This window comes from Arachis duranensis, chromosome 2, assembly GCF_000817695.3.
Source record: "Arachis duranensis cultivar V14167 chromosome 2, aradu.V14167.gnm2.J7QH, whole genome shotgun sequence".
Taxonomy (NCBI): domain Eukaryota; kingdom Viridiplantae; phylum Streptophyta; class Magnoliopsida; order Fabales; family Fabaceae; genus Arachis; species Arachis duranensis.
This window is the reverse complement of record NC_029773.3, coordinates 17,149,317-17,165,529: the sequence shown is the minus strand read 5'-3', so window position 1 is coordinate 17,165,529 and position 16,213 is coordinate 17,149,317. Positions and strand designations below refer to the sequence as shown.

Here is a 16,213-nt window from a genome sequence, read left to right as displayed (position 1 = left end):
TGTGGAGAAGGTGATGATCCGTGACACTCATCACCTTCCTCAATCCATGAACGTGTGCTTGACAACCACCTCCGTTCTACATCAGATTGAATGAATATCTCTTAGATTCCCCAACAGAATCTTCGTGGTATAAGCCAGATAGATGGCGGCATTCATGAGAATCCGGAAAGTCTAAACCTTGTCTGTGGTATTCCGAGTAGGATTCCGGGATTGAATGACTGTGACGTGCTTCAAACTTTAACCTGCTGGGCGTTAGTGACAGACGCAAAAGAGTGATTCTATTCCAGTAGGAGCGGGAACCAACCGGTGATTAGCCGTACTGTGACAGAGTGCGTGAGCATAGTTTTCACTGCGAGGATGGGAAGTAGCCACTGACAACGGTGACACCCTACATAGAGCTTGCCATGGAAGGAACCTGCGTGTGAGAAGAGGATCTCAAGGAAAAGTAGAAATTCAAAGGATAAAGCATCTCCAAAACTCCAACATATTCTCCAGTACTGAAAATCAAAGTAACATTGTTCCCTCTTTTATTTTTATAATCAAATCCAGTAATTTCACTTTTAATCCAAACAATCTTATTGACATCCTAACTAAGATTAATAAAATAAATATTGATTGCTTCAAACCAATAATCTCTGTGGATTCGACCCTTACTCACGTAAGGTATTACTTGGACGACCCAGTACACTTGCTGGTTAGTTGAACGAAGTTGATCTTGGGCCAGCTCTATTATCATATTCCATAAAGAGATACAACTTCGTCCACCAGCACGCGTGCATGAGGTTGGGCTAGAGGCATAGAGTTGGCCCAAAGCAGGCCTAACTCTCTGGAGAATGGCCCGGAAGTTGCGCCATCAGATCGGCGCGCACGCGGCATGTGCGCGTCCGCGCGCAGTGAGAAGAATTGGAGATCCACGCGTGAGCGTGCAATGCGCTCTGACGTGCATGGCAGAAGGGGTATGGGCGCGTGCGCGTACAGTGCGCGCACGCGTGCTATAATTTGGGCCTGAGGCTTAAGGCTAGCCCAGAGCCAGCTCAACTCTCTGTGGTTTGGCTCACTCATTTGCAGCAGCGAATCGGCGCGGACGCGGCATGTGCGCGTCCGCGTGGAAGCCCATGTTCTTAGGAACGGTGCGCACGCACGTTGTGCGCGTCCGCGTGGATCGAGTTGGGTTTGGGGCATGATATTCGCCCAAGGGAGGCCCAACTCTCTGATGTTTGGCTCGTGGTGCATCCTCACAAGGACGCTTGCGCGTACATGGTGCGCTCGCGTCCATCCCCATGTTTTTTTTTTCAGAAAACAAATTCCTGGTGCTCCCCTTAGTGTTCACAACTCTTATTCACTTCAACCATCATACAATTCACAAAAATGCAATTTTGGTATTATTCATCTACTCCTAAACACAACATGTATATGACTAAGCTAACAATTAAATTGTACAAACAATTTTGTATGAAACATCTACCTACAATGGTAACTCAAATCACTTATTAAATGAATGTAAAAGATTGGAAAGAGTTTACCATGGTGGGGTGTCTCCCACCTAGCACTTTTAGTTTAAGTCCTTAAGTTGGACATTTGAGAAGCTCTTTGTCATGGTGGCTTATGTTTGTACTCATCCTTGAATCTCCAAGGGTTCATGCTCCTCAATTGGTTGACAGAATTTCCAACCATTTTTATTAAGCTTGGATAGATTTCTACCCAAAATATGAGTCCCCATATTTGATCTTCACATAGCGAACCGGGATCCCATATCTTATTCTCGCATCCATCCGTTAGTTGAATTTCATGATTTTGTCGGATGGGTGGGTGGCATAAATGTGGTGGACACATAGAATTCTCTTTATTCCAACAATGCTTCCTTCTAGATCCATATAAGGTTATCTTTGTCCCAACATCATCCCTATACCTTGAGGTCTTGACCTTAATGAGCTTAATACCGACTTTCCAACCACTACACAACTCATTCTTACTTTTAATTCCACAAAGAGTTCGAAGTTGACCATCATTTTCAATCAAACCATATTCAAGTGAGAGATTAAAGCTAAGAGATAGAGATTTTACCCACTTAAATGTTGTGTTGGATGGTGACTTGGGAAGGAAGGCTTCCCCACACTTAGACAGTGCAAGATCTACCTCTTTGTGCTCCTCTTTAGTTATTTCCACCTCTTCACAAACTTCTTCAATTTCAGCCTTTTCTCTTTCGTTACATGGCTTGGTGTTGACATATTGTTTGATGGGAGGTGATTCAACTTTGGATAGGAATTCATCGATGAATGAATTCATCTCTTGATCAACCTCTTCATATTCTTCAATTTCAATATATACCATGCCATTGTCGTCATCCTTGGGAGGTTGTGCATATTCTTTTATAGTTTCAACTTCATGTCCAATGGGAGAGGATTCCATTGTGGAGAGAAATTCATCCATGATTGAATCCATCTCTTGATAGGCTTCTTCCAAGTCTTCAATGATATGCCTTGGAGGTTGCGCACCCTCTTCAACATCAATATCAAGCTTCTTGGAAAAGTGCTCCGTAATGTTACATTCCCATGGACTTTCAACATCCCCTAGATCTTCAACCACTTCTTCCTTTTCTTCAATGATCATCGGCTCCTCCAGTTGTTCCAACACAAAATAGCATCCCTCATTTTCCACCGGGTTTTCCAATTTCTCCTTCATGCTTTGCTCTTCAATTGATTCTCCATATGTGGTCACAGAGATACCTTGAGCATTCAAACATCGGTAGGCTAAGGTGGACACTACCTTGGTCAAGTTGGTCACAAACTCAAGTGTATCCCGCTTTATGGCTTCTTGTCCTTGAAGTAACAAAGTGAGAGAATTGTTTGTTGGTGCTTGTGGTGGATAGGAAGGTTCATTTTGGGGAGAGGTTTCATAATAGGAAGGTGGTTCCTCTTGGTAGGGTTGTGGAGATTGTGTGTATTGAGGTGGTTCTTGGTAGTAATCTAAATGGGGTTGTGGTGGTTCTAAAGGTTCTTGCTCAAAATGGTCATAAAAATATGATATGGATGGTTGGTCATATGATGGATATGGATCATAGGAAGGTGCTAGGTATGGAGAGGCTTGTGAGAATGGTTGCGGCTCATGTTGAGGATGAGATCCATAGGCATATGGTGGTGGTTCTTGAAAGTCACAAGGTGATTCACCATAGCTATTAGATTGATATGTACCATAGGATGGCTCTTCTTCATAGTGCATTGGTGGAGGTTGTTGCCATGAAGATTGATCATATGCATATGGCTCCTCCCACCTTTGGTTGTCCCATCCTTGATACACATCTTCATTGAAGCTCTCATTACCTACAACATAATTAGAGCCAAACTCATAGCCAAAGTGAGAATTCATGGTGGAAAGGGAAAATAAAATTCTACACTAGCAAACAAGGCAAAAAGCAAGATATTTACACTATTCACATATATACAATAACCAATAACATAACGCCATTGCAATTCCCCGGCAACGGCGCCATTTTGACGATTTGGATTTTTGATGGTATAGAATTTCACAAATGAATTCTCGTTGTAAAGTATAGTTTCTAAACCAAACAATAATCCTTTCGTACAAAAAGTTGTTTGTCACTAGTACAAACCCCTAGAATTTATAAACCGAAGTATTGGACCTCGGGTCGTTCTCCCTAGGATTACAATGAAGTGTCTTGTTATTGGTTGTGAGTTATTTTGGGGTTTTTGATAAGAAGCATGAAAAGTAAATGGCAAGAAAGTAAATTAACAACTATAAAAGCTCTTGGCAAGATATGAGAACTAGTAGTCCTATCCTAGTTATCCTTCTCAATTGTGATAACAAATTATCCATTACTCCCACTTAGTTAACCTCTAACCATGGAGGAAAGTCAAGTGGATGAATTGACTTGAGCCACAAGTCCTAGCCAACTCCCAAGGAAAGACTAGCTTTAGTGCACTCCAAACCAATTAGCAATCTCTCCAATTATCAATCAACAAAGGAATTAGATAACTCAAGAGTCACTAATTACTCTACCTAGGCCAAGAGGGACAAAATCTACACTAAAATCCAACCAAGCATTTCATCAAACACTTGGAAGGCATAAAAGAAAAGCATAGTAAATCAACAACAAGAACAAAATCTAACAACAATTATTGAAAAGAATTAATCAACAACAATCAAGGAAATCACAATTATCATGAATTACCTCAAATTGCATTATTGAAATGAAACTAAAGAACAACAATCTATCCAAAACAAATGAAGAATTACAATCATGAAATCACATAACTAGAGAGAGAGAGATGAGAGGATTGAGAATTAATAGAGGGAAATTGAATCAAAACATGAATTAAATCTAGATCTAAGAAGAAAGATTAACCTAAACCTAATCCTAATCCTAATTCTAGAGAGAAGTGAGAGCTTCTCTCTCTAGAAAACTAAACTAAAACTAATCCTAATGAGTGTGTGTGTGTCTAATGTGTGAATTGAATTTCAATCCCCTTCAATCCTTGGCCCTTATATGCATTTTGGCGCCAAAGTTGGTTGCTGAAACCTCTCCAAATCGCCAGGCACGTGCTACATAAATAAGGTCATGTGCCATCATCGGCGCGTGCGCGCATGGTACGCGTGCGCGTCCTTGGCCTGTTTCGCAATGTGCGCGCGAGCGCCTTGTGCGCGTGCGCGTGCATGACCTGGATCAACTCTTTGGCTTTTTGTGCTTCTCTCCACTTGCATGCTTCCTTCCTTGCTTCCCTTGATCCATGTCTAGCCTATTTCAACCTGAGATTACTAGCAAACACATCAAGGCATCTTATGGAATCAAAGAGAAATTAGAATTCATTAAAATAAGGCTTAAAAAGCATGTTTTTACACTTAAGCACAAATATGGGAGAGATAACAAAACCATGCTAATTCATAGGCTAAATGTGACAAAAGGTCATCAAAATACTCTAAATTCAATACAAGATAGACCCTCAAATTGGGGTTTGTCACAGCCGTCCCATTGATATGCTTCAATATTGTCCGGTTTCACCACGTAGATCGGGTGAAACGGCAGTTCAATGGAGAGCAACAGGTGCCAGGAACTCCTGTGAATCTTGATAGATATGAATGGTGTATTACTTTTCGATACTTATATGAGTTTAGATGTTTGTTATTCTGATAGTGATAGTACTTTATACACTTCCTATGTTTAATGATAGGTACCTGACCACCATGATCCTCCCATAAATGTCGATCGAACATCAGTCGCACATGCTTATCCCCTTGAAGTCGGAATAGTCGATACCGGAAGACTCTGTTACCCATGGGTGCCAGCAACCTATACGCCACCCTTCTAATCTCCCTCACTTTTGTACCACCGAACTTGTTCAATATCAAACTCTTCAAATATGACAACGTATTCACACACTAAGTGCGAAACAATATCGGATCCTCACACTTAAATGTCACCCTGTTGTCGCCATTTTTCATAAGACAATTGGGATAAACAAGCACAACTATGTGTGGACTGTTACTAGCCATTGATGCCTTGTTTTTGTAAGAAAAACGAAACAGAAAAAAGATAGAAAATATTTGTAGAGAATACCAAGAGTTAAACATCCTTTTATAGCTACTGCCAATTTGTCTTCCCCTATCTCGTTTGCAGTATAAATGAGATAATATTTTATGTATCTCATTTACAATGTAAACGATATATATGTATCTCGTTTACACTATAAATGAGATAAGACCCATCAGTATGACACGTGTATATCTTATTTACAGTGTAAACAAGATACATGAAATATCGTCTCGTTTACACTGTAAACGAGATAAGAAGAAAGAATTTAAATCGATAAATATTTTTTAAATTATTTATTTTATTTATTAAAAAACTCCCTGAAGACATCTTTATATAGAAATATTATCATAAACAGTTAGATGATTTAATATATTTAACTACATTATCTAATGATTTATAATATTTTTATATAAAGATATCATCATTAAAATAACAAAATAAAATTCAGTTATTAATAACAAATTATAACAATTAATGCCATTGAAAAGAGCTAAATTATTTCACTTTTTAAATTGACCTGCTTTCACCTGAATTGTCCAGACGTATAACAAACTGTTAGATCACTTGGTGTCATTAAGTTAAACTAGACATATAAAATCTACACCTGCAAATACATTTTTAGATCTACATAAGAGATCTTTAATTTCCTAAATTTTAAGGTTAATAAAAATAATTATTTTTAAAAAATATTAGTTCAAGAGATATATTTTAAATATTTAATTTAGTTCTTTCTCAAATTAAATGAATATCAATAGATTATTATATTTGTATCTTCATAAATTTATTTTTTAAATAACATTACTGCATAATCAACAAATAATCGTTTTGGGTCAATATTTAATCAACAAAGTATTTTTATGCTTAGTACTTAATATTCAAAGAATACGGTGTTAGTTAAATTTTAAATTTTAAATTATAAAATTTTAAACTATAAATCTTAATAGTATAAAGTAAAATACTAGTTCAAAGTATTAGTTAATATTAATAAAAAATACTAATCTCCTAATATTTCTATTTTTAAAAGGATAAATTAGTCTTTTGACATTTAAAAAATTTAATTCTAACAAATAATCCATAAAAAATAGAATGACAGGCATAACTTTTTTTTAACAGGACAAATTTTACTAATCTTTCATGTACACATCGTCTTTCTCTATTTTAAGGGTCATTTTATTTAAAATAATTTTTTCAAATGTCAAAATGATAATTTATCCAATTAAAAAATAAATAAGATAAAGATACAAATATAATCCACTAATATATATTAATTTAATTTGAAAAGGATAAAAAAATAAATACTTAAAATATATCTCTTGAACTAATATTTTTCAAAAATGAAAGATTCCACGCGAAAAGAAGAGCAAAATTACAAATAACGTGAATGGATTCTCATATGAAAAGTAAGGGAAGTTATGAAAAGAAACACAAAAGTGACACAAGTAGATTTGTTCATTTTTACTTAGTTGTCTTAATAAACCATAGAGAAAGATGTTAACAATCAAAAGATGCCAAAACTATAATGTACCAACAAAAAATTGACATTTATAAGGCAGCCATTTCACACAAAAAGGTCCAATACATAGAATTGTTAGAAAAACATTCTTTTCTTTTACATTTCAAATCTTTTGCATAAGATATATAGTGGACATGCAATAATGTTTCCATCAATAAAAATAACTCAAATAAGCCAATACTAAAATTTACCAATAAATATATCAATATATGGACATATATCGGTGTGTATGATTTACATTTATACTTGTTATTTTTAATATTTTCAATTTTCAAAATTTTGTAATAGGAAAAAAAAAATAAATGGTGAAAATAGGAAATTAAACAAAATTTTATTTTTTTCCATAAAATTCTAAAAATAAAAATTATTTAAAATTACAACCAAAGATATACTAAACTTTCTATATTTAATTTTACATAAAATCAAGTTAAAAGTACTATCACATCAACATAAAGCGTACGTCACTGGCTGGTGGCTGCAATATAGAAAACCAATTTAAGAGTAGCAACTAGCCTAAACTAAAATGTATATCCCCAAAACCAAAATTTTGTTAACAATAATTAAGATATTCGGTTTGTGGTTCTTTTTCATATTATAAACTAATAATTTTGTCGAACCATGAAACTCCAAACTTCTTGTGTGTTTTCATTCTGTTTATGTATTTATAACTAGATGAAAATTTTCACAAAATGGGGAATATCCTATTTTTGTAAGCGTTTACACTCTGTTAATAATTTTTCTGAAGAGACCTGGTATAGTTAATAATAAGTAAAAAGAAAATATAGAACCAGCATTTTTTGCTTTAAAATTACTATAAAAAATGAAAATATTAGTAATAAAAAGAATTAGTTAAAAACAACCAAAATTTATAAAAAATAAATAAGATAAATTTAAACTATTTTTTTATTTTTTGATTTTTTAATATTACTGATAATTAAAAAAATGTGTCTAAATTAATGATGACCACCATTTTAAATTCAATGAACCACTATCATCTATTCTTGAGAAAAAATCTAGAAAAATGTAGCATTATTGCTCTAAGAAAAATATCTTCATATTTAATCACTCAACTTACAGGTTTCAACTTTTTTGGGCAGTAATAATGTTTATTTCTTTTAAGCTGTATAAATTAAATCTATCAACAATCAAGCATGATTACATTATATTACATATATCCTATGGCCAATTTTCCTTTTCTCGGAAAAAGAGTTTTATAGTTAAAAAAAGGTGGGCACAAGAAATCAATACAATAATTTAATATGAAATTATGATGTTATGATATATCAATCATTGATTTATTAAGATTTAATTACTCTTTTTTATCCTTATAATTTGACCAATTTATTTTTAATAATTACATTCTTATATAGTTCAAAAATTTATTACACCTTTTTTATTAGATAAAAAAATTTAACTGATTCCACATATATAATAGTCAATCTTTTAAAAAACTATAATAATCTTATAATGTTTTCTTTTAGAATATATATACTACATTAAACAGAAAAACTATTAGTAAATATATTTAACTAAAATTTTTTAACTAATACAAAGATTCAATTAAAAAAAATTTTAAACGATAAAAATCTAATTGAAGATTTGGTGAATTTATAAATAGAGTAATTAAATCCATTAATTAATTTATCTAACAGCTTGTTTAGTCTGCATTAAAAATTTTAGTAGCTAGCAATTGGTGTACACAACATGCACATGAACATGAACATGCAGAAAGTAGTTGATCATTGAGGAAACAAATGAAGTACTTCTCCCAACTCAAATCCATGACTTGCTAACTCTTAGTGTTGGATTTGATGGCTACTTTATCATCACATTCAAGTACTTATTGATAGATTACCCTTCCTTTTCTCATCATCACACTCTCAAACCCCATTCATTCTCATTTCTTATATATTAACACTTTCTTTCCTCTTTCTCTCTTCACAACCCTCATTTCTTATATATGAACTCATCAACCTCCATGGCTGCAGCTTCCACTGCTGGTTCTCACTCCCGGAAAGGGCTCGGATTCATGCACTATGATGACTCAGATGAGGTAGAGTCATCTTATAATTCTTATAGAGTTCAACTTCTATACACTATACACTGTAAAATACTTTTGTATATACTTATTAATATATTTAAGCAAGGGCTGTTATATAAATAAAAAAAATATCATAGATTCTTGGTGTGTATCCGAGAATTTGAATTTAGAGTGAGATTGCATAGAAATTCAACTCTTTGTTATGAAATTATTTCTAAGCTTTGGGGACAAATAGTATCATGACATGCTATCAAAATTTTTATGACCAAAATGTCTAAAGTTTGATCCATGTTGATCTGTGTTGATCCAAAAAAAAAAGAAAAATTTCAAACATAAGACAAATAAAAAGAGAAAGAAGGTGTAAAGTTCAGACAAACCATTTATGTGTCTCCTTCTACCAGTTTAAAAGTTTGAAAAAAAATGAGTTTTTGATATGATTTCGTGACGTACTAGTTATCAAATAAAATTAATTTTCAAGATTTTAGTCTAATATTGAATGAATATGAATGATTTAGAATTCACTATAAGTCTATAACCATGTCTTGAACCAAAGTTTGATTAAAAGAAAAAATCAAAGGTTTAAGCAGCTTGATTATGAATAGTATTTATATTTAGCATTCAAAATGAGGCCAAGGCTTTTTGTGTCTTTGTAGGAAAATGCAGACTACAATCAGCAACAGTGGCAGCACAATGTTGAAGCTTTCTCTTTAGCTGGAAGTGGTAAGCAATAAGCATGTTCTTCTATTGGTTTTACCCCCTTTCCCTTCTGGGATGCTTTCTGATCTTCAATTTTTTGCAAAATTTTCTGAGTTATTTTATTGTTCTGCAGTTGCTAGTAAGGATTCTGAAGTAGAAATTGGATTCTTAAGAAATACAGAGAAACACATAGAAAGAAAAGAAAAGAAAGGACTAATAAGCAATGATCAAGAAGATGAAGATTACATGTAAGTATTCTCTCAAATTCTCCATCAATGAATTGAATCACTCATAAACATATATGAGAATGCTTTTTCCTTCTTTAGATTCCAAACATTATAGCAAAAGAAACTAAAGAGCCATCTAATTGGTTTCAGCTTTTAGGATTTCGCGCTTTTTACTTCATAAAATCATATGACAATAGATAACAGGAATAACTAGAATAAGAACAAGAAATGAAAAGAGAAATCAATTAAGACTTAAACATCTCACCACAATTTAAACTTGCCATTTTGGTACCCTGCAGTTTGGCTGAAGCAAGGCAACCATTGTGGCGAAAAGTACCGGTACCTTCAAGCCTAATCAATCCATACCGGATAGTCATTGTCATGCGCCTCGTCGTGCTGGCATTCTTTTTTCGCTTCCGGATCCTGAATCCAGTCCATGATGCATTTCCACTCTGGTTGGTCTCAGTAATTTGTGAAATATGGCTAGCATTGTCCTGGCTAGTTGATCAGCTACCAAAATGGTTCCCCATCACACGCGAAACCAGCCTCGAGCGCTTGTCCTTGCGCTTCGAGCAAGAAGGCAGGCAAAACAAACTAGCCCCTGTTGATGTTTTTGTGACAACTGCGGACCCTTTTAAAGAACCACCAATCATAACAGCAAACACTGTCTTATCAGTACTTTCTGTTGATTATCCAGTAGAAAAGGTTAACTGCTATGTCTCGGACGACAGTGCTTCAATGCTTCTCTATGATACTTTGTATGAAACTTCAGAGTTTGCAAGAATTTGGATCCCTTTTGTGAATAAGTACAGCATTGAGCCAAGAGCACCTGAATTCTATTTCTCTCAGAAGGTTGATTACTTGAAAGACAAGGTTCATCCTACATTTGTAAGGGACCGCAGGGCGATGAAGGTGAAAGAACAATATAGAAAGCCATGAATGTTTCTTTTTGTTCTAATGTGGTTTAGAATTCATGTTGGACTAATGGATTCTTTGATTGCAGAGAGAGTATGAAGAGTTTAAGGTGAGAATCAATGTGTTGATTTCAAAGGCTCAGAAGAAACCAGAAGAGGGTTGGGTGATGAAAGATGGAACACCTTGGCCTGGGAACAACACTGAAGATCATCCAGGGATGATTCAGGTTTGGAAGAAAATCTCATTCTCTTTGTTGTTTCTTGTTTGATATTTATTCATTTCCAGTTTTCTTCATTGGTGAGTGTAAAAATCTATCAATATTTAAGTGTGTTTGGTTCTGTTTTTGTAAAATTAATTCTACATAGAACTAAACTTTAGAATTGGTTTTGAAGTAAAGTGGTTTGTGTTTGATGATTCCTCTAAAAGTGTTCCTCGTAGAAAATAAAATTTTTTCACTTCTCTTGCAATAAATAGTCTTAAATTATAAACTTTATTTGAAACTCAAAATAATTTCAACAAATCAAGAACTAGAAGTTACATGGACTTGCCTTTGCAGGTGTGTTTGGGAAGTGCTGGTACACTGGACATGGATGGCAAACAACTGCCACGGCTTGTGTATGTTTCGAGGGAGAAGCGCCCCGGCTATCGACACCACGAGAAAGCTGGTGCTATGAATGCTTTGGTAATTAAGTAGCTACAACTTTATGAATACAGTGCGAGTAAACCACCAATTTTGGGCTTAATTGGCAGCATTTTAATCTTTCAAGGACTAAATTGATAGTTTATTCAGAATTCCTGTTTATACTATCATATTGAAAACTTGTTTGTAACTGTTGCATTGTTGTGTTTCCTCTTAAGGTTCGAGTTTCTGCTGTTCTTAGCAATGCTCCTTTCGTGTTGAACTTGGATTGTGACCAGTATATCAATAATAGCAAGACTATAAGGGAGGCTATGTGCTTCTTAATGGATCCTCAGCTTGGAAAGAGGATTTGTTTTGTCCAATTTCCAAAAAGGTTCGATGGCATCGATAACAACGATCGATATGCTAATCGCAATACCGTGTTCTATGATGTAAGGAAATTCTTCTAAAGTCCTCCCTCTTTCAGTTTCAAAGTAACAACCAAAAAACAAAAGAACACATTAATATATCTTTGCAGAGTAAACTAAGGGTGCTATTAGGGAAAAAAGAACTAATGGATTTTATCTTGATATTAGAAAGTTATTAAAAAATTTCACTCTTATTTATGCTTGACAGATATAATATAGTACTATAACAGATTAGAACAAATTGCAACTACAATAACATTTTTCCTTGAATATTGTATTGATCATAGATCGTGATGAAAGGACTTGATGGGATTCAAGGCCCAGTGTATGTTGGCACTGGTTGTGTTTTCAATAGGCAGGCAATATATGGAAATAAACCGCCATCTGATAAAAAGCCGAAGACAAGCCAGTCTTCATGCTGCTGCTGCTGCTGTTCAGGTGATGATTCTGGGTCCACATTTGATCTTGAAGAGATTGATGAAGGACTTGAAGGGTTTGAAGAGAAAGAGGAAACATCCTTCATTTCAATGAAAAACTTTGAGAAGCAATATGGAATGTCACCAGTTTTGATTGCTTCTGTTTTGATGGAAGATGGTGGACTTCCAAAAGTGACCAATACACAGTTGCTGATTAAGGAAGCAATTCATGTTATTAGCTGTGGTTATGAAGAGAAAACTGAATGGGGCAAAGAGGTAATAATATAAGTTAATTAGAAAGAACTACTTAGTATTTATTTCTTGGGTTGAGCAGATGAAAATACTTAAAATAGAAATTCTCCCTATGATTGATAAGGAATGAAGTAATCTTTTCACTTTTTCATTTATTGCATCGCAGATTGGGTGGCTTTATGGCTCAGTGACAGAAGATATCTTAACAGGATTTAACATGCATTGTAGAGGGTGGAAATCAGTGTACTGCACGCCAAAGAGAGATGCTTTTAAGGGATCTGCTCCTATAAATCTATCTGATAGATTACACCAAGTTCTGAAATGGGCTCTTGGTTCAACTGAGATTTTCTTTAGTGGCTATTGCCCATTGTGGTATGGTTATACTGGTAAACTAAAATTGCTACAGAGGTTGGCTTACACTAATACTATAGTTTATCCTTTCACTTCCATCCCTCTCTTGGTGTACTGCACGATTCCGGCCGTCTGTCTTCTGACTGGAAAATTCATCGTCCCCGCGGTTAGTTCATTGTTATTAGCTTACTACATTTAAATAACTTGCATAGTGTTCTTTGTTATATATATTAGAATGTGGCAACTCTTTTAGGCTCTAATTCTCTATTACTTTCAAAGGATGTAAAATAGAGAAACCAATGCTAGGTGAATGTTGATAAATGATAACTAATAGTGCAAAAGAGTTTTATTAATTACATACAAACCAATTAAATTCAGCTATATTGCTATAAGAATCCTGTCTTCTAACCTAAGCTTTGTTTAATGCAGTTAACAAATGTTGCTAGCATTTGGCTAATGGCTCTGTTCACCTCCATGATCTTAACGTGCGTGCTAGAGCTCCGGTGGAGTGGGGTAAACATTCAGGACTGGTGGCGCAACGAGCAATTCTGGGTGATCGGCAGCGTCTCCTCGCACCTCTTTGCCGTGTTCCAAGGTCTCCTCAAAGTTGGTGGAGTACACTCTAACTTCACAATCAGAGCAAAATCCACAGATAACAACAGTGTATCCAATCAACTCTATCTCTTCAAATGGACAACTCTTATGATACCACCAACAAGTCTTGTGATCTTGAACATGGTTGGGATTGTGGCCGGAATATCTGATGCCATTAACAATGGATATAACTCATGGGGACCTTTGTTTGGGAAGCTTTTCTTTTCTTTTTGGGTCATTATTCATCTATATCCTTTCCTTAAAGGTCTAATGGGAAGGCAGAACAGAACACCTACCATTGTTGTCCTCTGGTCAATACTTTTTGCATTGGTTTTCTCAATGATTTGGGTGAGAATTGATGTGTTCTTGCCCAAGAAAACAGGTCCAGTTCTAGTACAGTGTGGGTTAGAATGCTAAGGTAATGGTGGAGATAAAATCAGGGTTATGTTCTATTTCTTCCCATTTCCTTATTCTTTTTTTGCTGGAGAATACTGCTTTCAGGAGTCTTTGTGAGTTCTGGTTTTGAAGGAAACGGAAGGGAATGGAAAGGCTTGAAGAGTTTCACTTTACTGAACAATTCATTCACTTCCTATCCTTTCTCTTCAAAATCTCAACTCATAAACACACTTACACACCCTTCTTAAGAGAACACCTATAGTTATGTGGTCTCAAAAGATAAAAAGAATATTAGTTCTGTACTTGTGGTATCTGTGCAATATATTATGCTGTATATGATTATCACTTATCTTCTATTATTATTTTATCTTTTTAATTTTATTTTGTTACCATCTATTTAATTTTACACATTGATTACATACTTGAACCTTAATACCTTAATGATATCTTGAGTTAAAAAACTTCACAAAAGATTTCTTGTTATCACTGAAAATAACCACAGAAAATATCTTCAATATGACATTTATTTCAACAATATCAAGCTATCTTTCTATGCAACTTGATCCAATAAGCAAGATCATGCTGACGAGAAGATATCATAGATTGAAAATAGAAAGAAGATTTGCTATCACTTATCAGCTACACTTGTAATATCCTTTGGGTAAAATTATTCAATGGATGCATAATAGTTCTAAGGAACCATTGGCTCAAGAAATGTTGTGCCCCCATGAGTCAATTATAAGTTTGTAATTAATTAAAATGTGTAATTTCCACGTAAATTTTTTTCTCTCAATTGGTTTTCTACACCACCACTTTGTCTTGAATAATGTTAGGATATGTGAGGTGTAATGACAAAATTAAGTGTTACCATGGAGATTGAAGGAGAGAGAAACTTTTATCTGATTTCTAATTCAGTAATAATTAGATTCTTTCTATAATAAAGTATTTAGCATTAAATAATTCCCATGAAGGGATGAAAAATAACTGAAGACACAATGTAGATATAAGATATATGATTGTATTAATTATTTACCCAAACTGCAAATTGAAGAAGTAAACATCACACACTGAATCATTCATAAGAATAAAAAAATTGAATTCCTACACAATTCACACCCCCAAAAACGACACAAACCAGTGCATGCATGTCTCTTAGAAACACCCTAGGCTTCACCAGCAGCAGCACCTCTGTTCAAAGCTTTCTCTAACCTTGTCTCAAATGGAGTTGAGTGCCAATTCACTTTCTTATCCTGAACACAGCCAGTGAAATCCAACATCAGAATTCAAGCTCACAAAGTTCCTACTTTGTTGCGAAAAATTCACATTTCAATTCATCGTTACCTCTCTATACTTGCTTGTTGTGTTGGGAATCCCTTTGAAGGATGATGCTGTGCTGGCTTCTTCGGCAAAATTCCAGTAGGTCCCAACAGTGCCTATGATAGGCATCTCATCAGGACTCCTACTAGGTGACTTCCTTGGTGACGAAGTAGCTGAAAATTGCTTGATCTCTTCCAACGTCAATGCACCTAAAATAGGCCTATCATCATGGCTAATTACAGAATTTGAACCTTGCGAGACTGTGCTTCTTTCAGGAGTTGTAACTGAATTCAAGGCCACTGAGCTACCCTTGTTCATAGGTGTACTCGTTTCTGACGAAGTAGCCAACCAATTTGAGAGGCTAGCATCAACTGAAATTTCCTGGCTCAGCTTCTTTGGTGAGTCAGTTTTCGAATTCAAGTGGAAAGAAACTTCCTTAACATTTTCATCAACTGAAATTTCCTGGCTCAGCTGCTTTCGTGAGTCAGTTTTCGAATCCAAGTGGAAAGAAATTTCCTTAACACTTTGTTCCGCAGCTGCAATAGCAATCCTTGGAGATTCATGATTGGGAGAAACATAATTCTCTTTCTGAGGCTTCAATGGTGATGATACTGTTCTCTTGGCCTTGACTGATTTCCACTGAGTGAGATTCTCCACAGGGTTTAACACAGGATGAACATAAGCACTTCTATCTCTAGCATTGGGATTAACCCCAAATGGCTTCAAATCACTTTCACAATTTTGGATTGTACTCTCTATAACCCCTTCAGTAACCACATGATCAACATCGATTTTCACCCTATCTTCTTCAAACTCTTCAACCATTTCATCACATTCTTCATCTTCATCACTGAGATCACTAACTCCATAATCCATTTCTTCTTCGTCTTCATCATCGCT

General features: G+C 35.0%; 2 protein-coding genes across 2 annotated transcripts; one reads left to right on the top strand and one right to left on the bottom strand.

Annotated features, from left to right (window-relative positions):
* Positions 1–9,016: 9,016 nt before the first annotated feature.
* LOC107473834 (cellulose synthase A catalytic subunit 4 [UDP-forming]-like) lies at positions 9,017–14,318 on the top strand. Its single transcript, XM_016093421.3, has 10 exons — positions 9,017–9,114; positions 9,756–9,822; positions 9,932–10,046; positions 10,325–10,937; positions 11,029–11,166; positions 11,497–11,622; positions 11,799–12,011; positions 12,275–12,679; positions 12,822–13,172; positions 13,436–14,318. The coding sequence occupies exons 1-10, from the start codon at positions 9,022–9,024 to the stop codon at positions 14,015–14,017; spliced, it is 2,703 nt and encodes a 900-aa protein (XP_015948907.2). The 5' UTR covers positions 9,017–9,021; the 3' UTR covers positions 14,018–14,318.
* Positions 14,319–14,994: 676 nt separating this feature from the next.
* LOC107473815 (uncharacterized) lies at positions 14,995–16,213 on the bottom strand (the record flags this gene model as incomplete). Its single annotated transcript, XM_016093402.3, is given in 2 exon segments — positions 14,995–15,246; positions 15,338–16,213. Coding segments are annotated over 2 exon segments (963 nt in total), but the record flags the coding sequence as incomplete, so codon positions are not given.

Bases quoted from the DNA above. Each gene is read 5' to 3' on its own strand.
- LOC107473834 (XM_016093421.3), top strand. From the start codon at position 9,022: ATGAACTCATCAACCTCCATGGCTGCAGCTTCCACTGCTGGTTCTCAC. The intron at 10,047-10,324 runs GTAAGTATTCTC...GGTACCCTGCAG, and splicing joins CAAGAAGATGAAGATTACAT to TTTGGCTGAAGCAAGGCAAC. The intron at 13,173-13,435 runs GTTAGTTCATTG...TGTTTAATGCAG, and splicing joins GAAAATTCATCGTCCCCGCG to TTAACAAATGTTGCTAGCAT.